General features: G+C 45.7%; 1 protein-coding gene across 1 annotated transcript; it reads right to left on the bottom strand.

The window, feature by feature from the left end:
- Nucleotides 1-2,713: 2,713 nt before the first annotated feature.
- Nucleotides 2,714-27,386, bottom strand: LOC136366267 (monocarboxylate transporter 2-like). Its single transcript, XM_066327214.1, is given in 5 exon segments — nucleotides 2,714-4,356; nucleotides 7,621-7,657; nucleotides 7,660-8,471; nucleotides 13,742-13,885; nucleotides 27,170-27,386. Coding segments are annotated over 5 exon segments (1,503 nt in total). The 3' UTR covers nucleotides 2,714-4,063.
- Nucleotides 27,387-27,897: the final 511 nt, after the last annotated feature.

Raw genomic sequence — 27,897 nt, forward strand, 5'->3', positions numbered from 1 at the left:
AAGCCATGTGGGATTGTGTTTGTTTGAGCCTTTAGACACCTGCACTGCTGAGTGTGGGGAGCTTCACCCTCTGCAGAAAGTGCAGCACAAATGTCACCACACCTTGGCCAGCACAGGGCCCTGCAGGACAAAGGGCTGTACAGCGTATAAAAAGGAATTTTGTGATGCTGTTACTCGTGATAGCAAAGCCTCAACCACAGTGACACAGGACACCCCATTTACCCATGGGTGTTCATATTTTTGGTGTCAGGATGTAAATGAGCCTCTTTCCAAATCCAAGCTAAAGCACAGCAATACTTCAGTGAGTGTCAGAGCAGACAGCAAATCAAATCTGTGTTTCTGAGCCACACTGCCATCGTGGGAAGCTTTGCTGACAGTTATGGATGTCACTCATCAAAACGCCCTCACACAGTTCTGATAAGTCTAAATAATACTATTTTATAGACAATGTCACTGTCACTGCAGAGGGCACGAAAGTCATCTTTTAAATTCATTCCAGATGTAATCTGAATGCACCTGTATTGTCTACGAGGCGTTTTCTGAACACAACCAAATAAATTTGGTGTCAGCTGCCACGGGAACTGTCCTTCTGAATAAGCTCCTGTGTCATCTAAAATGATTGCATATTTCAAACATATAGGTTGGCACTTCATTTATTTGTTTGCCTGCTTACTAATTTTTAACCAAGTTGCCTCTGTTCATTTGTGGTTCCAGGCTTCTTAAGTCTCCTTGTGTGTTTTGTACTTTTTAGACATTGTTTATTCTTTCTATTTAAATGTTAAATGATGTTTATGTGTGGGGTAAAGCAGCACCTGGCCCAAGGTGTGACAGCAGAAAATGTCCCCTTCTCAGAGCATGCCACTCCATCATGTGGCAGAGTCATTGCTCTGACATTCTTTTAAAAAGGGAGGGAGGAAGTTGTACAAATTTTGCCACATCAAAGCAGTGAAGTATTTGAATTCTACCTCCATGCCTTTGAATTTGGAAAGCTAAATATAGGGAGGATAAAAGTGAGGGGAACTTTAAATAAAAAACAAGCACATGGGATAAATCTAAATCCAATCTGTGGTACTTGTCACACCTCCCCATCAAGCACCACTCTCTTGACTTCTTTTGTAGTTGTTGGGAATGATGGTTCAGCATCCAAATCAGGCTCTTGATGAAGCTTGATCCCTGGAAACAATGGGCAATTGCTTCTAATAAGGTCACAAGCTAATGAAATATGAAAAGAAGGTCTCATAACTGCACTCCAAAGAAAGTGTTTGCAGTCATCCCTGCACATCTGATATCCCAAATATCCCCCATGTGCCTAGCACGCATATTTATGACACAACGCTCACACCTCTTGACTTGCTTACACAGGTGCTTTCCAAACCTAAGTAAATATGAATATTGTGTTCAATTTGCCACACAAATCGCTAAATTAGATGCACAGGCAGCTTCCACTGCGTCACAAGGGCTTTTTGTAATGGTTATTTCATATTGCAGTAGTCATTTTTAATAACTGAGAACGTTCTTAGGAAAGTTTGAGAGCTTTCCAAGAAAGGATTACAGCTTAAGTCTGCAAGGTGTTGAATTCATAGGATTTGAGTCAAGGAAGCATATCTAGTGCTTATAAGTACAGTTATTTGGCATTGCTTTGCTGCAGTGACTAGTGGGTGCCATGATCAGAGGTTTGAGTGCAGGGCAGCAGCGGGAGCAGGTAACAGGAAAGAGTCAGACCACCCACCACTGAAAACCAACCATAATCACCAAAACTGTCTTAAAATAGTCTGGCTTCCTACCTGACGGAAATAATGCCATAATCTTAAAGGCAGTGTAAGTTTCTTTGACAGAAGGGTGAGTAGGTTAAATGAAGTAGCTGCTTCATGTTAGAAGAATTCTGAAGCCTTAAAGACCTACTTATCCAATGAAACATTTTTTGCCCTCAGGGGCAGTTTAACAAAGGCGTCTTTTCCAGACGATTTTCACAGACAGCTGAGCAGAACACCTTTTTATTAAAAATTTTATCCATATTAACAAAGATTTATGACCTAAAAAGCTTGCTTGGGATTTCTGAGAGACGAGGAGCCTGAGGTTCAGCTCCTGCTATAGGGACAGCTGGTGATCTGGGTCATTGCACTGAGGATTAATTGATACAACCTGGTGGGAAAGGTATGAAAATCATCCTGTCAGGTCCTTGCCAGGTCATTCTGCACTGCTTTCAGACTCCTGGGCCCACACAACTGGAGGTGTGAGTCAGGCTGGCCCAGACCACCAAGGGTGTCAAAGGAATCGAAATCAACAGGAACATGAGGCTGTGACCAAGAGTTGAGTGACCATGTGCATGGAGCCAGGACTAGAAACCTTTTGACGATAAACTCCTCAAAAGGCTGCATTACACACAAGGGAAAATGTAAACTCATTTAATTTTTTAAAATAGTTTTATTAAGTATATGACAATATATGACAGAAGGCATATTGGAGAATATTCAGGACCTTCTAGTAATGTCTTTTTAAAGGAAATATCATAGATATATTTGACAGAAATAAAGGATATTAAAAAGAAGCACTGAAGGCCTAATTATTTAATGTAGATTTTGGTTTTTTCAGAGAAAATACAAGTTATGACATAAGGCTAAAATTTCAGTCCTACTGAAGTCAAAGACCACTATTCTTCAAAGACACAAAATAAGTCACAGAAAAGGTTTTGTACAAGAAGATATGAATGATCCAATTTTAAGAGTACAGTGTATTTATGAAAGTATTTTTACAAGCCTTTCTTCATGTTGTGTACACAAGTGACAAGAAAATACAGTTCTTTGAAGACAAAACCATGAAAAAATATGATCTGATCACACATGGGTACCACTGAAGCAAATAAAAAAGGACTAGTTCCAGCTTTGGATTTGGGTGATCTGCCTGAAAAGTCCTTGTTTTTTATCTAATCAAACCCATGAAATTCCACAGAAGCCTGATGATTCAACTGCCTGATGCCATGCTCAGCATCCACGGCTCTTGGGCAGCAGCTGCTTGGTGGGAAAATACATCAGAGTGCAGATCTTCCCAGATCAAAATCACCACCACAGGATGAGAGCCTCCTAAGTGGCCTCAGCTCCACCTCTGCACCACTGACCTGGGCAGACTTTCCTTAATGCAGCAGGGTGGCACCAGGCCAGCAGGTACTGCAGTGCCAGCACCAGGGAGGTGTCTACTCCAGCCCAGACAAGGAGGAGGCAGCTGGGTTTGGATTCCCTCCAGGATGGATGCAACTGAAGCAGGTTTAAAATTAAAAAAAAAAAAAAAATGGCACAAGGTCCCAGCTCTGAGACAGTGTTCAAAGTCGCTGATCCTGAGCAGCGTGAGGCACACAGTGAGCAGAGTGCACTGAGGAGCAGGCTGTGGCTGAATGCACCACTGTCCATTGTGTTCCCTATTTTCTAGCAAGGGAATGCCTGCGCTCAGCAGGGCTTTTAGGCCATTCAGGCCAGTGGATTCCATTTCAGCTCTGGCATGCCTAAGCTTTATTCACTGATGCAATGATGCCCAAAGCTCCTCTGCGCTTCAGTTCTTCATTTGCACAATTAATTAATAGTGGCAACACTTACTGTCTCACCAGGGTGTTGTAAAGAAAAAGCTCTCTAGAAATGGTAAGGCACACAGAAATTGGATAATAAGGACTTTGCAACCTCCTAGGGAAAAATTAAATTTGCACCGTTTGAATGTAGGTCAAGGGTTAAGCTTAAGACTAAATTTCTGCCCTGCACAGACAAAGCACCTAAAGAAAGACTCCTGTCTCCTGTCAGTGTTGTCCTGGCCCCCTGCAAAACATCTGTTTTCTCTGGGAAATAGGGAATATCTAAAGGAAAATCTTGCAGGACCTTTGGTATGCAAGTGGATACTACAGTGTCCCAGCAGTTTATAGGAATCAGGACTTGTTTCTGTTCTAGTCTTCTCCTACAACAAAGAAGAGGATGCACGTGGCAGAGAAGAGTGTAAAAATTTAAAACCTAGTGTGATTTCACAGCTGGTGTTCACTTGAGCAACCCAGAAGTCATTTCCCATTCAGCCCACGAGAACAGGTTTAAACTTCAATTGCACCATTCTTTTCCTTCTTTACTCCTTCTCCCTCCTCTCTCAAAGGTTCCAGCTCAGGCCCATCCTCTGTGGAGTCTTTGTTCCAGTTATTTTTGCCTTCATCTTCTGTCCTTACAGGTTTAGGATCCTCTTCTTTTCTCTTTCTTTCCTTCTCCTCCTTGGCAAGGATACGATAATTATAATAATTCATGATGAACAGAAAGGTTCCTGCCAGGACCATCACAGCTCCACATTTAATGAACATATATTTATAGTCTCCAAAGGTATCAATAAGAATTCCTGTAAAACATACATTAAAAAAAAAAAAATTTAGAGATGAAGGCAAGGGGTATTGTGTTTTCAGATCCTGTATATCAAGGAATACCTTTGTGGCTTCTTTAGGATAAAACATTCTCTGAACTTCTGATCTCTTCCACAAACACCCTGAGCCTGCAAATACTGAACATGTGTTGCACTGTACAGCCTGTGGGTAGTTGACATTGGTACAGGTAATGCTCTGATAATTTGCACAGGTCAGTAGAAGGGGACAGAACCTACACTGCAAAGTCTGGATTTTTCCAGCACACCCATTTTTTTCCATGCTAAACTACTCCTCTGCTCACAGAGCCTGCAGGCAGCCTTTCCACTGACTCCAATGATCAACTGCAAGGATGTGCATTTGGCTTGGCAGTCAAAATGCAGCAGCTTTTGGAAAGGCTTTAGTGAGAAGGCACCTGCCCACTGGGTCCATCTCAGGCTCTTGGCAAAGATTTATTTTGTGATTTATTCCACCACGTGTCGCCCAGCAGCATTAGAGGGGAACTCAGCTTTTGGTCACAGCTGCCCTTTCTGCAGTGACACTCGTGATCTAAAGAGGAAAGGGCACAGCGTGAAACTGGAAAACATTAGTTCCAGGGAAAGCAAAGATGATGCTGTCAATGTCAGATAATTTCAATGCCAAGACAAATGTGACAGGCTCCTCTCAAAGGTTAATGCCTCTGCTACGGAGTTACAGAGTAATTGAAGGGAGACGGCTTAATTGAAATGTCACCGTTCTCCATTATGTCAAAATGTAATGCAAATCTTATTGGGATTATGATCCTGAGCATTAATTCCCATTTACTGGGCAACACAGACCATCCTTAACATCCCAAATCTTAATTAAAGTGAGACCCACTCCTAACCTGGCCTTCACAGTACAGACAATCTCCCCTGAAACTGGCCCATCATCCATTAGCTCTCTGACGTTTGGGAATATCTTCTCCTCCTCAAAAAGAGGGACCTTTAATTACTTCCCGATTGACCCTTAACGTTGAAAAGCTGATGATTAATTATCCCACTGCATTGCACTAGAAGGGTTTTTATGGTCACCAAACAGATATCCTGATCACAAAAATCATAATTTTTAACTGGTTTTGGTCAGTGGTTTTTCCTGAATCATCCCTAACTGACTTGGTACACCATTTTCAATGTACTGTGTTTTTCATGCTACTGGCGAAACATCAACCAAATGATAATTGCAACAATTTTTCTTTTTCTGCTCATCAGGATGACCTAGAGGTCTCCTAAATAGGTTTCAATGAGAGTTTTAATGAGTAGAGTATTGGAAAATTCAACAGTAGGATAGTCTTGCCTCTTTTCCTTTGAGAATTAGATAAAGTCATAAAACACACTGGGAACAATTTACTTAGTTCATTAAAGCAGAACCCTGCAGTAGGTTATTAAAATGCCAAAGAACCAATAAATTTGCTGCTTATTAAAATGGTGGGGAAAACCCTACAAAACTAATATTACTGATTATTACACAGAACTGTTTTACCCTCATTAGCAGACTCTAGTCATTAACTTAATCTCCCACACAGAAAACGATATAATCCAGAAAATGGTCATTTTAAAACTGTATTTTCTTTTGTTTGTCATTAATTAAATAATGAATCTCTAGGACAGCAAGAGGATACATCTGCTTCTGTCACACTGTATGAGCTACCCAGTAATATGAAGAATTAAACAGCTCTGCAGGATGTGTCATATGAAGCATTAGCCAGATCTCAGTTTTGAATCCAGGAAAAGGTTCAAACTGCTAAAGCAGCACATGCTATAGAAGGAATATTAAGGCTCTTAAATCACAGGAGATCACTGCCCTTACTTATCTTTAGATGACTGAAGTCCTCCTGGAGACTCAGTATTGTCCTCACAGACATTTGTGGGTTCTGCTTTTTGATATTTCCAACCATGCCATCCAAAATAAATCTGTTTTTAGATTATTTTCAGAACAGACTTAAATCTTTCAGCTGCACTAAGATGACTGAAATTCCTAAGTGGTGTACTCAGAGCCTTAGAGACAAACAGCAAGGTTTGAGTCAACAAGAGGCTTTCACAAAACTGCTTTGTTTTACTTAAATTGTGGTGGACTCCAGCCTTCTGCAAAAGGAGGAGTCTCCAGGAGGAGCTGTCTGAAGTGAAGGGTTCTTGGTGTTGTAGGAAGTCCCACTCTGCAAGTTCAGTTCTAGTGTTTGAAGGGATCCAGGATTAAAAGATGACACTCCAAGACTCACTTCAATGGAGGACTACACAGAAAGGAGGAAAGAGGGAATGCTGGAGGAGGCATCAAGGACATCCTTTTCTGTCCAGTTACTAGTGGGAAAACGGTGATTGTGAGGCAGAGAAAACACATTTAGAATAATTTCCCACAAACGGTGCCCAGAAAAGCCTAAATCCAAGTGACAACCCAAGTGGCAGCACATTGGAACCCTGGATGCTGAAAATATCAGGATTTCTGCTCTGACAGGTGGTGACTCTCAGGAGGACACTGCCTTTGACCTGAGACCATGGGAACAGCTTCTAAAGCTCAGTGATAGCACTGAGTGTGTGTGTAGTTGTATAGAAGTGTGTAATATCACAGGGTGAAATAATTAAGATTTGGGGTTTTAGTATATAGAATATAGTAATATATATATGGGGCAATATGGAGGGATTTGGGAGTTGCCTGAGTCCTTCACTTTCATCTTCCTTTTTCTCAGGTTTGGATGATCTTTTCTGGTTGATTAATGAAGGCCCGCATTGTGGACATTGAGTGATCTTTAATTGGGTTATAAATAAAAATAACTTAGGTGTCAGGTTTTAATTGGGTTTGCTTATTGTTTAAAGGTCTTTGAAACAAGCTGTAGAAGTGGTCATTTTCTTGCCTTGTTAGACAGAGCTCACACCTCATGAGGCTGTAACTTAGATAAGAAATAATAAACAACCAAGTCCTAACATGATACCACTGTGTCTAGTGTCTTCTGTCCAGACCTGGCTAGAGCTAACACCTCCACAGCAGCAGAGGAGGAGAATGAGACACCATGGTGTCTAGTGTCTTCTGTCCACACCTGGCCAGAGCTAACACTGCCACAAGCAGCAGAGGAGGAGAATGAGACATCCTTGTGTCTTCTGTCCAGACCTAGCTAGAGCCAACACCTGCCCAGGAGCAGAGGAGCAGAACAAGACACCGTGGTGTCTAGTGTCTTCTGTCCACACGTGGCTGAGCCAACACCTGCCAGGAGCAGAGGAGGAGAGCACACTCACCTCCAATGGGTGGTCCCAGCAGTATGGTGCAGCACTCGGGGCGATGGTGACCAGGCCGACGGCGCTGGTGAACCGGGCGGCTCCCACCAGGTCCATCAGGGTCTCGAAGAGCATGGCACACACCATGCCAAAGGCCAGCCCAAAGAAGCTGGAGTACACAACGAGCCCCGTGTAGCTGGAGGCCAGTGGGCACAGGAGGTGGCAGGCGCCGTTGAAGGCGATGGCGAAGCTGAAGAAGTACTGGATCCTCGGCCTCACCCACCTGCTGTTGGCAATGATCCCCGTGGTGGGGCGAGCAACCATGTCCACGACAGCAAGGATAGAGAGCAGGAAAGCAGCTGAATATTCATCAATGCCAGTGTGCTTTGCGTAGGGTGCCAGGAAAACGATGGGCGCAAAGAACCCCAGGAACATGAGCACGTTCCCAATCAGGTAAATCAAGAACCCTCTGTGCTTAAAGAGGGAAAAATCAAGGTACTGATTGATTTTTTCAAAGCAGTCCTTTCCTCCTTCCTCTTCTGTTTTGCTCTCCACGGGGCCATCCTCAGTGATCTTTCCTTTCAGAGCATCCTTCCCTTCCTCCGTCACCAGAGTTTTGACCGGTGCTGTATGTGCCCCGATGGGTCTGAAGAGAGCTCCTGCCACACAGCAGTTTAATAAAATTGCCCCAAGAATTAAAAAGCTGCCCCTCCAGCCAAAATTCTCAAAAAGAAATTGGTTGAGAGGTGCCAGGGTGCAAAGCATCACGGGGCTCCCTGCCATAGCAAGGCCATTGGCAATGGGTCTTCTCTTCAAGAAGTATTTCCCTATGATTATCACTGATGGCTGAAGGTTGAGAGCAAGGCCAAATCCTGGAAAACAGATCAGAAAAACAAAGGAAGATTTGAGACCCATTTCTCCTCAGCTCATTGATTAGGGAAATTCACAGGCAGTTGGTTCACTGGTGGCTCTTCAACACAATAATCTGGATGCAAACGTTGCTCAGGGTATTGCTGAGTTTTGGCTGCCACATTTGGGTTGCCAGACCCCAGAAACACCTTTTCCGCCAAAGAACCCCCTTCCTTTTGCACTGCAAAATCTCTTGGGTGGCAACACAAGCACCAAGAGTTTGCTTCAGAGTGAAACAAAACTATTCCCTCACGGAATGCTGGTGGGTTCTGTCCTGCCTTGCTGAGGGAGAGCATGGATCTATTTTTAAAAAATGGCAACTCCCAGTTTCAGGAAGGTTGTTTTGGCTTGGACAGTGCCAACCACAAAAGTGCATTTATCAAGGGCTGGCCTCCCTTTCCATGGGCACCCAACTCTGCTGCAGGGCAGCCAGACCTGCACAGAAAATAACATCACCCTCCTCAGCCACAACTGATCTGGTGCTGGGAGCAATTCAGGTCTGATGCAAAAGATTAAAGAGGTCTGCAAGCACACAGCAAAACAGCTACTGAGGATGCTAATTACACAAGACCCTAGAGTGTTTCTTTTAATTAGAATTTATTTTTATTGCATTTAGATATATAAATGCCATTATAAATCTGCATTGCTAATTCAGTTGGCCAGCTTCTACTGTACAGGTGGAATCTGCAGACAGAAATAACAAATGCTGTGGTGGTGTCAGTTTTCTGTGGTTCTGTTTGAGAGCACTGCCACATAGAACCAGAGAATCACAAAAATCAGTAAGGTTGGAGAAGACCCCCAAGACCATGGAGTCTAACCTTTGACCAATCATCACCTTATGGACTAGACCAGAGCACTGAGTGGCACACTCAGCTTTTTCCTGAACACTTCTAAGGATGGTGAATCCAGCACCTCCCTGGGCAGCCCATTCCACTGCCCAATCACCTTCTCAGTGAAAAAATTCTTCCTGATGTCCATCAAATCTTCCTGATGCCCAACATCAGTAATCAATAATTAAACATCAATAATATTTTCAAGCATTTCTTTGACATGCAGCATTTTCATAAAAAGTTAATTTTTCAGAACTCCATCAAAATGGCATTTAAAAATCATGCCACATATTTTCCACTCCATCATCCAGGAAAGAATGAGCCACATTAGAACAAGGCAGAAATTTAATCCTTGAAGTGATTATATCAGAGAACATGAATCCTGAAAATAGGGTCATGCAGATTTTTTTCTTGTTCATTAGTCGATATAATTAGTTTGTTTAACTGTGCAGTACATAATTAGGCATATTGCTTTACAGAAGAGAATTTACAAAGGTCAAGGTCCTCAAAATTAATTAAGGAGCACTATCATTAGTCACTGATAGAGTAGAATCCAACTGATGCAGCAGAATCCAGCCAATGCTGGATAGCTTCAGTTTAAATGAGTTTACAAAATTATGATATTTTCCAAGTCTAAAGTTCTTTTTTTTTTTTTTTTTTAATTACTTGGAAGTTCACAACATTAAAAATAAATTGAAATGGCTACATATTAAAATAAATCTGGATAGAAAACATTCTCGGCATAAACTTTTTTAGACAGTCCATAGATTAGGCAGGGCACATCTTTGGGAAGTGCAGCCTGCTTGTAATGCATATAGGGCCAAACTCAGGGTGACCTGGGAGCCACAGAGGAAAATCACAGCCCTGGTTAGAGAACACCTTTGGACAGTGCTGAAATATAGAAATGTATCTTTTTCCACCTGAGAAGATGCAGCACAGCAGGTGAGAGTTTGCTTTAACTCCCCATTTCCCAGGCTGGTCAGTAAGAGCAGAAATTGAACCATCATTTTTTTTCCACGGAGTCATTTTTGGTAGGGACACACCACATGTCTTCCAAAGGAGGGAAATCAGACTGGATGCCAGCTACCCACTTAAACAATAATCATCTCAATTTTTTTTTATTATGTGAGCATTAATTTGCCAGTCAGACAAATCTAATTTAATATTACCTCATGCTCTCCCCATTAATTAAATTTGGAGAGTTTCAAATTGAATAACTGGAATTTCAATTTACTTTAAGCTTTTGGCTGACTTTAGTAGGAAATATTTACATTCATTTTATTGCAGTTTTCAGAAAGTACAGCAGCTTTTCCATAGCTGGAATTGTTACTCAATAACCACATTTTCTCCCCAGGGATATGACAGAGAGGTCTGTCAGTGGTGTTGCAAGAACAGAAGCAAACCTGTGCCAGAGGGAGTGTCCTTTCCTGGATCAAATACATCTCACTCATATTAGAAAGAAATAAGTGGTGCTACAGGACTCAGCTGTGCAGTTATTGATCTTGTTCTTACTTTATTAGCAAGGAACAATCTGACCAGGTATCTCAGTGCTCAACATTTACAGCCATGGCAAAGACTCTATCCTCATTAGTCCACATGCCTCACTCCAGATCCCATTTTATTTCATGGCTGTCTAATTGGTGCTGATTGAACTAAACTCTGACCTGTCGTTACTACCTCACAATTAGCTTTGAAATTTGCTGCTTCTACCTCAGACTTCAGCAGAGGCTGCATGTTGAAACACCTCTTTAATGCATCCAGGCTGGCACCTGTCCAGGTGGACAGCTTGCAAACCCCATTTCTTTTTCCTAAGCACTGTAGGGAAACAAATGGAAAGAGGCTGTGGGGTTTCCAGTGCATGCAAAGTGCCATCAAGGACAGAGCTGCCTCCACCAGCAGAGCCTGGTTCCTGCTCTGCATGCAAATGGAAACAGGCATAATCAAGTCAGAACTGAGATTGCTGTGTCTAATCCCTCCACTGCAAACAGATACTTCCTGCCCTGCTCCTCTGAAGAGATTTCTATTAATATGCCAAAGGCACAGGACTGTGGCAGAGACCTCCTTGTACCAAGACCTTGTTTTTACCTCCATCCCTGTGACTTACATCAGTCTGTTTTCTTTCCAGGCTGGTAGGAAGGAGGACTAGAAAGAGTGTGATGTTTACAGGTTGCTTTACAGTTACTGCAAATCCCCTTGACAAAAGCCTCTCTCCCCGTGCAGCAGCGCTGTCGCAGTGATGGGCAGGCAGCTTCCTAATTGCCCTTGAATGCTTCCAGGTTAGGCCTGACCAGCAAAGATACTTCAAGCCTAATTAGAGGCATCAAGCACGTTAGCAGGCTTACAAGCATCTTCCCTTTCCTGTCAAATTAATATTCCCTCTCCAGCACACACCCTGTGCCTGGAGATGATGGGTTATCAGCCAACACCTCGCTCACACAGCTGCCCTGGCTCAGCAAGCAGGAGGAAAAAATGCACACAAAAGATATGCTGTGCTCAGAGGAAACAACACAGCACTGCAGGCAAAGGGATGTGGGTGTTTTAGCCCTGCACCTTGGGGCTGGCACAGGGGTCACCTGTCTGCACTGAGCACTGCCCACACTGTCAGCTCTCTGTGCTGGGTGATGGCCCAGGCTTGCAGACACATTCAAGGACCAGGCAAGACCTTTATCAGTCCTAGGTCTGTTGGGGTTATGCACAGAATTCCCTCCTGTCACCTTTTTAGCTTTGGAACAAAAGCTGGTGCCTTCCTACAGCCCTGTTTCTTGTCTGAGTCCTTCTCCTCACCAAAATGCATGGGATATTTTTATTCGTGGTTTCCATAAGCTAGTCCAGCATTAGTCAAGTTAGAATCACAGAATGGTTTAGGTTGGAAGAGACCTTAAAATCCAATCCCATTCCAACTCCCTTGCCAGGAACATCTCCCACTATCCCAGGTTGCTCCAAGCCCCATCCAACCTGGCCTTGGACACTTCCACAGATGGGGCAGCCACAGCTTCTCTCTCTGCAACCTGTGCCAGGGCCTCACCACCCTCACAATAAAGAATTCCCTCCTAGTATCTGGTCTAAATTGTCCTCTGTCAGTTTAAAATCATTCCCCTTGTCCTGTCACTTCCCCCTTTGCCTTCCTAGAGGACATTTGTTTCAGGAGGAAATGATGCAAGCTCATGCATTAAGAAATATTGGGAGACACTGGTTATTTTTATTTCCCATCCCTTTGTTTCTGGAGTCTCTTTCAAGGAATCTGCAAGATTTATTCATCCAATAATAACACACTTTCATTTAATTACAGTGACAGTCCTTAGGAAGAGTCAGGTTTAAAAGAGGGAATCCTACACGGGGATTTATTCACTGCTGTACAGATTTAATAAAGGAATATTGATATAGAAGGACAGGGTGACAAACTTTCTGTCCCAATTTACTTTGCCAGTGGCTGGTTTTATTGATTTTAAATGTTGAGCTCACATTTTCACATTCAGAAAGCAGCAACACTTAATGCATCTGCAGAGAGATTGGGAACATTCATTAAACCATACACCTGGCAACCTCAAAAGCCAATTTTGAATTCATTGTGTCATGTTTTCAAGCAGATGTCCTAGCTGCACTAGGCAAAACTTTGACTGTATCTTATCCAAAATAATAAACCCAAACCACTTACAATTAAGCATCTATACTCACACAGGTGGAGAGCTCTAATCCATTTACCTTTAAAAGTAATAACCTGGCACCTGCAGGCTTTAAAGATGCTGGACTGAGCCTATGCCATATTCTGCTCGAGTTTCCAATATGGAATTTCCTATTTCAATACAGGCAATTCTAATTGGAACCTCAAGAAGGAAACACAGGGGGTTTTTTTTCATGACAGGGAGGCTGTTGCCTATTTTCAGTCAACTCCAGCAGTTCTTATTTTCAGATAAAGGACCTCATCACCTCACAAGCTGGCAAAGGGCAAGTAAACTGAAGCAAACCCCTGAAATCTCATCTCGTGCCTCACATGAGGAAGACAACACACAGTAAAAGATAGCACACAGTAAAACAGGAACACAGGCACTTTCCTTATAGTCACACTTGTACCCAGAAGGACTTGCCTTGCCCAGGGCAGAGCACAGCCAAGCTGGGTTTGCTTCAGGGAGAGCTGAGGGCACTGGTGGCCACCATCCCCAGCAGCCTGGCCCAGAGCACCCAGCCCAGCCAGGATCCCACACGGGATGTCCAGCCAGGATCACGGTGCTGAGCAGGGAATGCGCTCTGCTAAAGTTCATCTGGAGCATTGATAAGAGGGCCTCTGTCCCACCAGATTTTTCTCTCACCAGCTTCCCATGTGTTTGTGTTGGTGCACACGTGGCCCAGCTGTGGGAGCCCAGGGAGCCTCACACCTGGAGGGGAAGGAGGTGGTTTTTCCTCACCTGTGATGAAGCCCACGCAGACGTAGAGCTGCAGGATGCTGGTGCAGAAGGCAGCTGAGATCATCCCCACACCACACAGGAGCCCCCCGAACATGACCACGGGGCGGCTGCCATAGCGGTTCACCAAAATGCTGCTGATGGGACCTGGGGAAAGAGGGCAGAAGGGACCCTGAAGTCACATCTATTGACAGAGGGCATGTTTGACATAAAGCAGGTAAAGCTCTGCAATACCGATGGCCCCGGGTGCTGCTGACGGCTCCTAGGGTGAGTTCAGGGAGAAAATGGAAAAGCAGAGATTTTCCACGTGGAGATGGCAGAATGTCTATCCAATGCCACAGGTGTGGAGTCAGTGACAGCTCCTGCCCCCAGGACTTTGAAATGTCACCAGAGAAGGCAAACAGCAACAACAAATCACATGAATACAGGATCCCAGCACGAGAGCTTCTTGATTGATGATGATGTTAAACTATACACACAAAGCAGTGGTTCATATTGCGAGGCTGATATCACAAATGCTGTTGCATTTTTAATGTCTCTATTTAATGCAATTCCAATACTGCTGACCAGGACCGAAGCTTCAGCAGAACAGTTGTTAATTAAATCTTAATAGCAGCCCATGTAGGTAGAAAAGGTTTGGGATGATGGATTAGCCAGAGCTCAAAAGAACCAGTCTGGACTTGCATTTATGCAAAGAGGAGGTGCAGGGCAGTGCAAAATTATGTAAGAGGGAAATGGCTTGACAAAAATTGTGCACACTGAAACAAAGCATTGAAATCTGAGGAAGTGAAACCAGTAAAAATCAGAATCACAGTATGATTGATATGTACTGGAGGGACTTCGATGGTACCTCTGGACCAACTTCCTGCTCAAAGAAAAGCCAGCTCTGAAGTTAGAACAGACTGAGGAGTCAGAACTAGAGAAGGCAAGCTGAATAGGGAAGAGCAGTCCAAAAGCCCAAGCCATGAGATGTAAACAGAAGATTCTGTATCACTCAAAAATTCTGAATCAAAATGCTTCAAAAGTGATCCTGGAAATAAGAAGGGGTGTACAGGCAGATTTAATACCTCAATTTCCCTGGTTATTTGTGGTGCTACTCATCATACAGTAATGGTGTTTCAGAGCCCATGTGCCTGTTTGCCTTCATTCCTGCCACTTCCCACACTACCCACACACACAATACTGCAAACAGGTATTTTAAACTCACAGGCATCTCTGAAGAGTTTGGTTGTGGGACCTACCTCACCACAGAACCATGGCAGAATATTTACCTCTGCTTAAGTAATCTCAGACAGAGATAGCTCCAGAGTTCTCTCCAGATTCTGCAAACCACAGCACTCCCAATCACAGCAACAAAACCCAGAAACTCCAACACTCCCTCAGCATGGCTGACAGCATCCAAACAAGTTTTCAGCTGTCATCATGTGCAAGAATAGAAAACTGTAGGTATGGCTGGTTTAATCTGGGGAATGAAGCCATTAGAAATACTTTCCACTTGATGTCTGAGGTCAAAACACTCATCAATGAAATGCACACAAGCACAGTCTCAACAGTATCCCTGTAGCTGAGTGATCTGTGATCTGGCCCCATCAAATGCACCATTCAATTAAAATTTCTGTATGTGTATAATTACATGGAGAGTTTTTCTGCTAATCCTCTCACTGGATTCACACACGTGCATCCTTCTGCTGTACAGAGCACTGCAGAATTCAGTGAGAACTTCTGGGGAAAGGGATACATATTTCAGATCAGCACAGTGAGAAAGAGGCCCCCTTCTGCCTGGGTTTTCCCTGGTCAGGGCCTGAACTTGCATCGTGCTCGAGCTGCTCTCAGCACGTCCTGTAATTCAATAGATTGAGCCAGTGTTCCTCAGAAAGGCACCAACATATTCATCTGCAGCCTAAGGGCATGCAATTCTTCCATTTTTCAATTTTCCACATGTCCGCATTTCTGCAGAATCAATCTAATTACTCAACTAAGAAAATGTGGTTTCAATTACCTTCGCCCACTGGCAGAGGGCTTTCACCCTACAGGGTGTTGTAGCATGGAGCAAACATTTAAAGGCCACAATATTTCTGCTAAGGCTCCTCTCCTACTCTCACCTGGGACAGCTCCCATGGAGAGAAGCCCCTGCCATGAGAGGAAAACCAGAGCTGCTCACATATGTCCCCCTCTTGCAGCATCCAGCTTAGGAGAAGGGAAATAAGGATTAATGTATTGGTTTGGACCAGCACAGCAGATAATGAACTGGAAGGGGCTGAGGGTAGGGTACATTCTGAACAGCTATGGGGACAGCCCCCGTCAGAAAATAAATATTTGCATCCCAACAACTGGCTTTTCAAATGAGAGCAGCCTTTCTGTGTCCCTGGGGACACTCCATGTGTGCTGTGTCCTCAGCTCCATCCCAGCTTCCCAGCAAGCACTTGTTAAGCCATGAGACTGAAACTTTTCCCCATTCTTGTAGTGTGTGATCTCTCAGCAATGTTTTACAAGAGGTCTGCATGACCTTCAGCAAACTGCCTTCACCTGCTGCAAGCAGAACAATCAGTTTTACAACAGGAAAATCAGAGCCGTGTTTGCCAGTCCGGGTGGGGAGCTGTGCTCTCAGGGGTGTCACCTGCCTGGGCTGGGCTGAGCCCACAGGGAGCTGTGACAAAATTCAGAAGCACAGAAGCCTTTCTCCTTCACAGCCTGGAAGTGTCCAGGCTCTGTAAGTCTGTATTGATAAAGAGCCACAGCCTGCAGGATCACAGGACATGCCTGTGAGGGACAGCACCTGGCCAGCCTCAGCCACACAGAACTGGGGACCAGAGACCTCTCAGACGCTGAGAGCATCCAGTTAGAGGAGAAAACAGGAGCAGAACCTTCTCAGCCACAGAGAGCCCACAGCAAAAGCCATGATGAGCACTCAAAGTGCAGGGAAAGGTAGATCTAGCAGGAAAAGTTAGACTTACAGGAGGCACCAAAAATTCCAACCCAGAGCCTCAAACAGTGAGGAAAACGAACTTCCTTGAGTTGTTGCTCAAAGGCTGAAGGGTTTGAGACAGTCCTGAGCAGACCTTTCAAATGCCTTGAAGCAAATGCAAAATCACATCCCCAAAATTACTTCCACTTAAGTCATTTGGACCTGCAGAAACATCCACAGGCTTTAGCAGAGCAGCCTTTCAAAATCTGTCCCGTCTCTGGGTGGAAAGTGGCACACACAGTCTGTCACATTTGGGAGCTGTGCACACTTCAGCTCCCAGCCCTGCCAGCCTGGGCAGGTGACAGAGCACACACCTCACCCTGCCCAGGGTGTCTGCAGCAATCAGCATCACAGCCAGCAGCTCTGAGTGCCCTCTCCTGCCCTGCTCTGCCCCATGCAGTGTATTTCTTGAAGGGGAAGTTGATTGAACATCAAACATCAGGTAAGTTTAACAGCAGCATTGTGGGGTAGCTTCAGAAAACATCAAATAGCTCAAGTCAGGGCAGAGGACTGAAGAAGAGGGAACACAAAGCCAGCACTGCAGTTGTGGGAAATGCTAAACACAATTACTGCTATGCTTGCAGCCATTGCACAAATTAAAAGCATGACAGGCCCTGGCAGCAGGGTGGAAATGAAAAGCAGGACCTGTCATTGACCAGTTACTCAGCTGGCATGGAAATAAAGGTACTGTGTATTACCACAGAGAAACCATTTACAGCAACAGTGTGCACAGCTCAGACCCCAAGGCTCCTTCAGCTCTGATACCTGCCTGGTCAAATGTGCAGGAGCCACAGGCTCCCTGTCCTGGCATCCAAAGGAAGTCATTGTGCCCTCCTGCAAGAGGAGCTAGGAGGAGTCAAGGTGCTTTTTGCTTCTTAATTTACAGCATCAGGTGAGAACAGGGCAAGAGAAACAGCTGGCAAAGCTCTCAGAAAGCTGCCATTTACCCAGCTGGACCTTGCAGGAGCAGGCACACAAATGCTGTGCAAGTCCTTGGAAAGTCAGAGCGAGGAGCAAAAGCCATCCAGCTGCTGAGAATGTCTCCAGGGCTCTGAGGCTTCTCAGGGAGCAGAGCAGTCAGGGCTGTCCCCACAGCCCCACCACCAACACAGCACTGCAATGAAGACATTAAAAGTAGGGTTTATTTAACCCCTTGGACTCCAGCACATTCCAATGACAGCAATGCTGACTTTAGGGAGGTGTTTTGGTGCAGGAAGGGATGGCATTCCTTCCCTCCCAGCCACCCAGCAGCCACTTTCATGACCCAGTGACTTCCTCCCCTCCAGTGAACTTCCAGCCATGGCCATCCTTCATCAGCCATTGCAGGGGGACAACACAGGACAGCAGAGGACACAGAGGGGATGCTGAGCCCCATCCTGCTGCTGGCTTCGCTCAGAGCTGTGCCTGTGGCTCTGCACCTCCCCTGGCTCACAGAGACATGCTCTCCACCCTCTCCATCAGCCCATGGTAAGAGCAAGGAATGCCTGCTCAGAAGTGCTTCACTTTACACCTTCCAGAGCAAGGTGCACACCATGAGGCTTCCACTTCTGCCTGCAGTAAAACTCTGCAGCCTGGAGAGCAACAGTTTCCACCAAATATCCCCAAAAGATGCAGCTGGGATCATGGAGCCCCTGGAAGACTGATGAAATGTAAAGCACCATCCTCAGCCCATATAAATCACGCTGGTTTAGTGCCTGTCCTGTTTAAAGCCTCTCTTTTTTCAAGCCTGTGGCAGATTTCCATTCTTTGTTAGTTGATACAAGAAAGGCCATGTCAAAGAGGCTGCTCTTGGTGGCAAGAGAAACACAGAGACTCGCCAGTGGGGAATGCAGCAAGCCTGAACTCATTTGTTAGCTTGTCCAATTACTTTTCACCTTGAGTTTTGTGTTTGCAGAAGTGGAAAGGACCCTGAAGAGGAGACTGTAAAACCGTAAAGAAAAAGCAAAATACCCTGGACTCTCCTCTCTTCTCCTCCACAAAGCCAGGCCACCTTGTCATTCATTCTTTTTGAGTCACTGAACTATGATCCAGAGAGGATCATAATGCAGAGCTGGCATATAACAAGAAATATCAATCCAGACTGGCTTAAACTCTTGCAAGTATGACAGTGCTCAAAAAATAGACACCTGAATTGCCTTCCTGTTTTCCTCAGCAAGCCTTATGAATTTTTTATGAGCTGCAAAACTTCCAGTGCCGGTGTGAAACACTGATGTATTTCTAATGGGGACTAAAACATTCTTCTCTCCCACACCTCTGACCCTGTGTGTATATATATCCCTTATTTTTAAGGTTTGGTTTGTCTCTTATTTTTTTTTTTTTTTAGCTTAACCTGGTACTAATAGTATCAGTGTTCCTCCTTTCTGGTGAAACTTGTCCCGGATGAATTTCTGCTGCAATATTTCTGTGTAGCAGAAAGCAGCTGAGGCCCTGAATATCTGTAACCCAAAGGCTTCCAGCAATATGGGGTTTTTTCCAGGTTTCACAACAGTGACCTTCTGGCAGTGTAAAGTGGCACAGAGCCACTGCAAATGTTCTAAGTCTGCTTGTCAGACCGTTTGATGACCACAGGTGAAAAAAACAACAGCACTTTAAAACAGTGAACCGTGCAGACCACAGGGCTGGAAGATTTGGGACCACCAGTGCCCCCATGGCTGGGGCTGCAATAGGCAGCTCAGCTTTTCCTGCTTTTCCACTGTGACCAGTGGCCCTAAAGAGCTGTTCCTGCACAGGGACACTGGTCAGCACCAAAAGAACTGCCCAGGTAGTTAATATCTTCCCAACTATTGTGAAAATACAAATAGGAACTCAGCATGCCACGATTGCCATTGACTGTGGGGAGCCACTGGGGACATAAGAGGGAGTGCAACGTGCTCAGCAGAGAGGGAGAGAGGGGGAAATCGTTTATACTAATGGAGCAAAGACTATTATTACACCAGTAGTAAAACAATGACAGGAGCAGGCCTGCAATTTCCTCAGTAATAATCTCACTGCCTCCACGGAATAACAACACATTGCCTTTGGCTTGGTAATTGATCCACCAGGGTACCAGCCCACGGTAACAGAGCAACCTCCTCATTACCCCCCAAAGGAAAGCAAGTTCCTCCATGTTATTAACATGCTGGCAGAACCCACCAGCCTCTGGAGATGGGGCATCAGCCACCAGCTCCTGGTAACAACCTTCTCCCCCTGGCACAGCCTGAAAGGGGAAGCAGCCAGAGAAAACACAGAGCCCAGCTGCAAACATGGGGGGAAAGGGATGAGAGGGTTCAAACCTGGAGCCTCTCACTCTTTGTCATGCCAGAAGAGATTTGAGTAGCTCATGCTTTTGTTTGTGTCACCAGGGTGTGGAGAACTGCTGCTCACCCTCAGAGCCCTGCTCCTGCTTGCTCCAGATCACTGGAGAATAACTGGTGCTACCTGCTGATAATGAAGCCTAATAATTATTAGTCTCAGATGTTTGGTTCAGATGGTTTGGTTTGCACCTGTGTGGGCTGAGGGGACCACAGAGAACCAACCCTTCCTCAGGCAGTGCTGCTGGAGACTGGATGGCCACACACCAGGGACAAGTGGCAGCGAGCACACACCCCAGGTGACAACCACAGCCTCAAAGACTCCCTGCCAGACCACACAGAGCAGCTTCCAAAGATCTGTCCACACTGAAATCACCCCAGTGCCTTCTATTACATTGCAAATAATCAATTTTAAATAAGGAGGTTGAAATCCAGCACGTGCCATAGGAGCTCCAACAGCTAACCTAGCCCCAGAGATGCTTCATTTGCTTCCTCATAGGTGAGGAAAACAGTTCATTTAAGGGGGATCTGGCTGCAGCTTCAGCACAATCCCTGTGAGATGATGCATAAGACAAGCATGCAAATGTCTGGACACACATTATTCAGTCCTCAAACTGATCAGTCCTGGGGTGCTGGGTCTCCTGGGCAGGACTGGCATCATATTCAGCTGGGAAGGCAGTGAGGGCAATGATCCACTGCAGCAACCAGGCTGCAGCAATCCTCCCTCCCCTGCACCCGCCAGGGATGCCCATGGGAACACAGGGGCCCTGACCTCCCACCAGAAATACCAGAAATACATTTGCCTCAGCAGCAACCTGGTGTAAAAAAAAAGAAAAGAAAAAAAAAAAAAAAAAAAAAAAAAAAAAAAAAAAAAAAAAACAGACAAGGCCCAAGTTTCAGAAAGACAAAGTGTTCTCCTCTTTATCCAGCAGTCTTATCTGATCAGTGCTCTGGCATTTCAGTTTCCAGATTACCCAGCTTAGATGCTGCTCCTGCTGCTCACGGAGGAGCCACAGGCCAACAGCTCCCAAATTGGAGAGCTGCAGCCAAGGTCCTTTATGTCACTTCATATTTAGGCAATTAAATAACCTCTCCTGAAAGGGACAGCACTCAGAGGTTTCCCCAGGTGCAGGTTTGGATGTCACCACGCAGCAGGTCACAGCTGCTCTCCTTCACAAGGTCAGGACATCACGGTGTTGGAGCTGCTCCCCCAGGATTTCTTTAGCTGTCCTTTTGCCTTGACAGGTCTGCCTTTTATCCCTCCCACCACTGGAAGCCCAGCTGCAAAACAGGAGTTCCCTGTGTGGCTGGAACATCCATTCCTGAAGGCCAACAGCTCTTTGTTACCACTCTTCACATGCTGCTCCAAAAGCCCTGGCTGCTGGTGATCTCCAAAGGGCTTTGCCCACCCCTGGGAAGCCCTGCAGATTCCTTCTGCAGTTCCACTGGAGAGCTCATCCAGGGCCAGAGGAGCTGCAATGCTCTGGGAAAGGTGGGCACCTGAGGGAAGAAGCTTTCACATGTTTGAATTCAACTCAGGGGAAATGGATTATAACTTTTACTCTTTGCCTTAACACCGTTAACAACCCCCCAACCAAAACTCCTCACTTCCTTCTTCCTAGTTCTTATTAATCTTGGTTTTTATTAAGTCTATCACATCTCTCTTACTGCTGCCTGGTGACCTTGATAGCTCCAATGAAGGGCAAAATGATAAAGCTTTGTGACCAAGTCCAGGAACACAGAAATATTTCACCTGAACCTATAGTGCTATTATAGCTCTTAAGTAGAACAGAGCTATTTAAAAAAATAAAGAATATAAGCCCATACGTGGTGACCTTGCAGAGCTGGAGTGCTCTCTGAGAGTTGGGAGAAGTATATGAATCTGCAGCACCATTCATTACAAAAATCAAATCATTCCTCATCCAGCTTCCTTATCAAAATCCAGGGTTCCAATGGTGCTGCTACCCCGGGGATTGCCCCTGCAGGGGAAGATTTCTTGTTTCCACAGCATGGGGAGGCTGATTGAGTGGGACTCCAGGAGGTGGGGAGGGTAAGGGAAAAGGTGAAGTCCAGCATTAGGCAGCTCCAGGGAGCATCTGCCTGGGCTTGGGCCAGGACAGCAAGACGCTGGATATGCACAGCACTGTGAATAAACAGAATAACCCTCCTCCTTTTGTTTCAGGCTCCACAAAATTCCCAGGTGGGAGAGCACATGCCTAGGGAAATCCTGGTAAAAGCCCCGCTTGAGAATGAATATTTGTTGAACCAGTGTGGTAAGTACAGCAGTGGAGAGAGCTGACACAGGTGAACATAGCCTTGTCCTTGAAAAAACCCACCTCCCTGCAGTGCCTCAGTTTCCCCTTGCAGTGCTGTGGTGCTTCACAGCTATTTGAAGGCAGTTGAGATGCGTGGAGAGCCCTGGGTGGGGTCTTCTGGAGCAGAGAAGGTTTTGATAGAGTCTGGACCGGAGCAGGAGAGAACCCTGGCAGTTTTGATTAAGTTAAAAACTGCAGAATCAAACTCATTATTAATATAGTTTTACGCCACTGCATGTTGTAAGGTGCTTTCTAAACCTGTCACTGCAATTTATCATGCTAGCAGCGTAATAAAATACAGCTATAAAATTTTGGATTAAATGTTCAAGGTCAATGGTGGACTTTCAGCTTCCCTATCTCTTCCTTGCTGCTTTAGCAGATGCTCTATTAAGCACTTACCAGCTCTGGCAGAAAGTTGTTTTGGAGAAAAGATTTAGTTGTGGAGCATTTCCAGAATTAAATCTTCAGGTAACTTGATCTTTACCAAATTACAAACCGATAAATAACGAGACTAATAAACACTGTGTTGGTTTCAGGTGGAGGCTTTTTCACCAGAAACACTCTCATTTTTCTTGTGTTTGCAATATGTGGCTCTCTGATGCTGTCTTTGTAAAATAGACAGACTTACAATAGACAGATTCCTTAAATTTAATGGAAATTTGGATGTGTTAGAGCAGCACCCTGGAAATTTTGGGGGCAGTTTTACAGCAAGGTATAGTGACACTGAGACAAGACTCCACTGCAGTACATTCTGAATAAAAACAATGCATGGTGCTGGTGCCATGAGCCTGAGCTTTTCATGCATTAAAGGGCAACAGAAGCAGCACAGTTAACACCTACCAGCTGTACACAAAAATGCACAGCGATTGCAAAAGAGTGAAATTCTTCAAAATTACTAAAAAGAAGCTCCAGTGTCCCCTGGTGTAGCCCCAGCTATTCAAGCCAAGCAGCTCAAATGACTCTGCAGGAGGATTTGCTCTCTGAGCTCCCCTTGGATGATTCCTGTTATTCCATTAAAAAGATGAAGGAAGGATTTGGCCACGCAGTCACCATAAAAAAAATAACAGAAAAAAAGAAGAAAATGCAGATCCTGTCCTACTATTAAATTATTCTCTCTGTTCTGGCACATGTGGCCAGGAGTCTGGCTCATTGTTCAAGCTCTAACAGTTGGCCATAATAAAAGATATTACTTCTTCCCACAATCCTTACCTCTCTCACAGCCTTACAGGAGACCATAAGAGCTACAAGAACATTACTGCTATTAAATTAGTGGCATCACTATTTTGTATTTTTAGAATGCTTGGCTGTTTCCCCTGATGCTGAATAGGGCAACTAATTTACTAGCAAATTAATACTGCTTATCTTTTCTCTCCTGAGAGCCTCTCTGCTTTCTCTGGGTAATGGCTGTCCCCAGGGACACATCTGTGGCCTAGCTTGAAATGTGTCACCCTTAAAAGAAGGACAAGGGCAGCTCAGTTCTGTGAACCTGGCAGCACCACACAGCCCAAATCAGGAGGTGCAAAGGCCAAAGGTTTTTGGCTTTGCAATGAAATCTCTTCCTAAACAAAACCCACCCCTGTAAGTGAGGCAAAACCTTGGGAATCTTGGTGTTGTGTTGGCACAGCCAACAGTGCCCAAGAAGGCAGTTTGCAAAAAGAAGCCCTGCCCAGAGCACCTGGCAGCAGGAGGAGTACCCTGGGGTGCTCCACATTTTGGGACATTTGCTGTGTCCTCCTCACACCCAGAGCCTGTTACCTGGGTGCTGAGGTGCAGCTGAAAGCACCTTTAGGAAAGAATGATGCCATGGCCCTTGGTCCCTTATACTATCAGAGAATCATTAAGGTTAGAAAATACCTCTAAGATCATTGATCAGATCCTTTTTTCCTTTTTTTTTTTTTAATCTCAAAGAATCTGCTCCATAGTACCTTTCTATGTGTAAGCGATGAGCTCTTCACCCAAGACAATAAAAAGTAGAAACATTGTAAAACAAATCCTTCTTTTTCAGATTGATAGGGCTTCAGCCTGTGGGATTTGGTCAGAGAAAAGCAATGTTCCCTCATGCTCCTCACTCTCAAACCTCCCAGTCTGCCCTCTGCAATTGGAAATGTGGAATTGTTGAACAGGAGCTCTGGCAAGAACCAAAAGTGCCCCATCATAAAGTCCAGGCTATCCACTTTACTGCACAGTAATCTGTTTTACTACTAGTATTATAGTGACAGAATTGTTTTCTGCAACCTAGTTCAGATTAAGAAACTGGGGGATAAGACACATTAACTTCTGTAATATATATGGCCAGAGCCTCAGCTGGTATAAAACAGCTTCCCGGGGGAATTCGGCAGAAAGTGAAGGGCAGAAACAGTCCTGGCTGCTGATTTTCAGTTTCAGTCTGAAAAACTGGAACTCCTTCAGTGCTACAAGCAAAGCCTCAGGTGGTCACTGTAAATTTGCATTCATACTGTCAAAATCCACACAGCTTCTCCAGTGGAGATTCGGGTTAGTTCTTGTATTTTCAGAAAATAAGCTTCATTTGCATTATTTATGAAATGCAAACACGAGCTCTGTTACAGTGGAAGCAGCACAGTCCAAAAGCAAGTCCTTAGACTGATGAGAACACCAAGGAAACCAGGCACTGTGTCAACAAAAGCTGTGGTCAGTGAAAACATTGGCCTCTGCGTGCCCTGCCAGGGCACAGTGATGCCCCTGGGGATGGAAGGAGCTGGGATGGGTCAGTCCTCATGGGATTTCCGTCCATGGCCCACACCTGGCACCATAAAATGCACCAGTGGCCCCTCCAGCCTCCCAGGGCCATGTGCCTGATGTTTCATGATGCTCAGTGCCCCCACAGGGCTGCAGACAGCATCACCTGCACCTCACACAGCCTGTGACTGCTCTGCCTCGTTTGGGAAAGGAAGGGAAGGGATGGACGTGCTGTGGCAACAATCATCTGGTTTGGTAGCTCTGTTAGTATGTTGAAACCTTGGCGTTTTTAGAATTTCTTCCTTTTTTTTTTTTTTTTTTTTTTTTTTTAAAGATTAGCAGAAAATCCAGTGTTAAACAGCTTTTCAGCCAAGTAAATCAATCCTTGCATCCTCACAGTTCTAACAGGCACTGCCACAGAGCTAAACCTGGGCAGCTCAGAGGAGCTGTCCTTTAACGAGAATTCCCAAATCACTGGAGTCATTCACAAGCTACACTCGCTCTGGTGTTAAACGCCCGGCCCATCAGAGCAGAGGTGTTAAATACACCCCTGGGCGGGTGTGTTCCATTGGCCCCCTGTCCCATCAGCTCCCACCACTCCTGTCTGAGCACCCAGCGCCTCAGCCAGGTCACAGGGAGGATCCAACAAGCAGCAGCGTTACTCCAGAGCAGAGCAGGGGAGGGCTGGACATAACTCTGAGCAGCTGCGAGGCAAGGGACTGCACAGAGGCACAGCCACCTGCAATTCAGTTGTATCATCCCCCCACATCACCCTGCAATAGCATCAGGGAGGGTAAAGTAAAAGCTCCTGCAAAAAGGCAGAGGATGCTCAGGTGATGGGGATAAAAGTCCACTACAACATCCCAGGTACAGAGCACACAGCACTGACCTGGAACACTTGGAGAAACAGAGAAGGTGGGTTGGAAAAGGAGCAGCCGGAAGGAGGCAGAGGCGATCAGAGCAGCATTCCACCTGCCCCAGCAGCAGCTCGCTGGCCATGAGCTGAACCCCAAGAGGCACAAGCTCTCCACCTAAATTCCTGTGAGCAACTTGAGGAGCTTCCAGGTGCAGGGTTAATCTGCAGAGCATGTTCCACCCTTGGTCATGGTCAGGCACAAAGCATCTCCTCCATACCAGGGGATGGGCAACATTTTTTTTTTATTGGAAGACAAAGCAGAGCTGCCAACAACTCACAGAGGCATCCAGGGGCTCCCAGCCCACACGTAAATACTTCGGCACATTTATTGCAGCCAATATTTATGGCACATTTATTATTATTGTAATGGGACAGCCAATGGGACAGCAGTGCTGGCACAAGGAGGGGATGTCTCTTTCTAAATCACTGCTTGGGTTCTGCCCTCCAAGTGCTCCATTTGTGGGTTCTTATATAGGAACTCAGCCTTTGCAGAGCTCATCTCTGTAGGACTAAGTCTGGGTTACAACAGACTGGATTACAATAGGTTCTGACTCAAGCCTTGCTTCCACCTTACAAAGTTATATAAAACAACTTTATTTTCATTAGCAACTGTGTTCTTCAAAAAGCACTATGGTGCATTATTAAGGGAAAAAAAGTTTGTAAAAACAAAGATTATTTTCAGAATTTCTTTAATAGACAGGATAAATATTGATGAAGCTTTCTGCAATTGCAGAGTGGTTCCTGCCCACCTCCAGCTGAAGATTTAATCAAGGGCAGCCCATGTATTTCATTCAGTCATGAAAGTGATGTTGAAATCATAAAAAAGAGTGAAGTTACATGCACTGCTTTACAACTGTTAAGAATGACTGGCGATTTCATTGCTGTGATTATCAGCTGCCACAATAAATAAGCAGCTACTCCGTTTATTATTCTACTCCACACTCAGCTCTGGCTGAAACCCAGACCCAGTTATCTCACACCAGCCTATTCTCAGGGCGTTTTCCCTGATGCCCACAGAAAGTTTTCATAGATAACCTTCTGATTTCTGGGTAGGGAGCACCTCAGGCTCCACATATGACTTGTCTGCCTAAACAAACATTTGGAAACACGATCAGAAAGTAAATCTGCTGATGAATCCCGTGCAGATGGGACACTGGGGTTGCTCCCCCTCTGCTCTGGCCCGGAGCGGAGATTTTGGGCTCGTTCCTGCTCTTAGAGCACCCCGTGCCCCGGTGCAGGGTCACTCACCTGCACCGTACGTCGTGGCCAGCATGATGGAGGAGACCCACGCCACCTCGCTATAGGACGTGCCAAAGAAATCCTGGATTTCTTTGAAGAAGATGGCCAAGCCTTTGGGGAAGGCGTAGGCGAAGCCGATGGAAAGGAAGGCGCCGAAAACCACCACCCACCCCCAGCCACCGTCCGGCGGGCCGGGGGCGCGCCCCGCCTCAGCCGGGGCCGGCATGGCCGGGAGCCCTGGAACACAAAGGGGGGACGTGCGGGGTCAGTCCTGGGGTGCTGCTCCCCTGGAGCCCCAGACTCCAGATTCTGCTCCCCTGGACCTTCATTCCCGGGATGCTGCTTCCCTGGACCCCCAGTCCCGGGATGCTGCTCCCTTGGACACCTCATCCCAGGATACTGCTCCCCCCATCCTGAAATTCTGCTCCCTTGGACCCCAAATCCTGAGATGCTGCTCCCCTGGACCTCTAATCTCAGGACTCTGGTGGCCCAGACCTCACTTTGGGGTGCTGCTCCCCGTGTCCCCAGCCCACCTTGGCTCAGGTGAGTCCCGTGGCGCCCACCCGAGCGCCTTGCCCGGCCGAGAGCCGCCGGGGGACGGGACGGGGCAGAAACGCCACGTGGAACTGGGCGAAAGCAGAAACAGCCGCTCCAACCCTCTGCTCCGCCCCCACCAGGTGCCTGCCGAGCCCAGGGACAGGCGTGGGACACTGGGGGACACTGGGGGGACACGGGAG

This window comes from Sylvia atricapilla, chromosome 11, assembly GCF_009819655.1.
Source record: "Sylvia atricapilla isolate bSylAtr1 chromosome 11, bSylAtr1.pri, whole genome shotgun sequence".
NCBI classification, from domain to species: Eukaryota; Metazoa; Chordata; class Aves; order Passeriformes; family Sylviidae; genus Sylvia; species Sylvia atricapilla.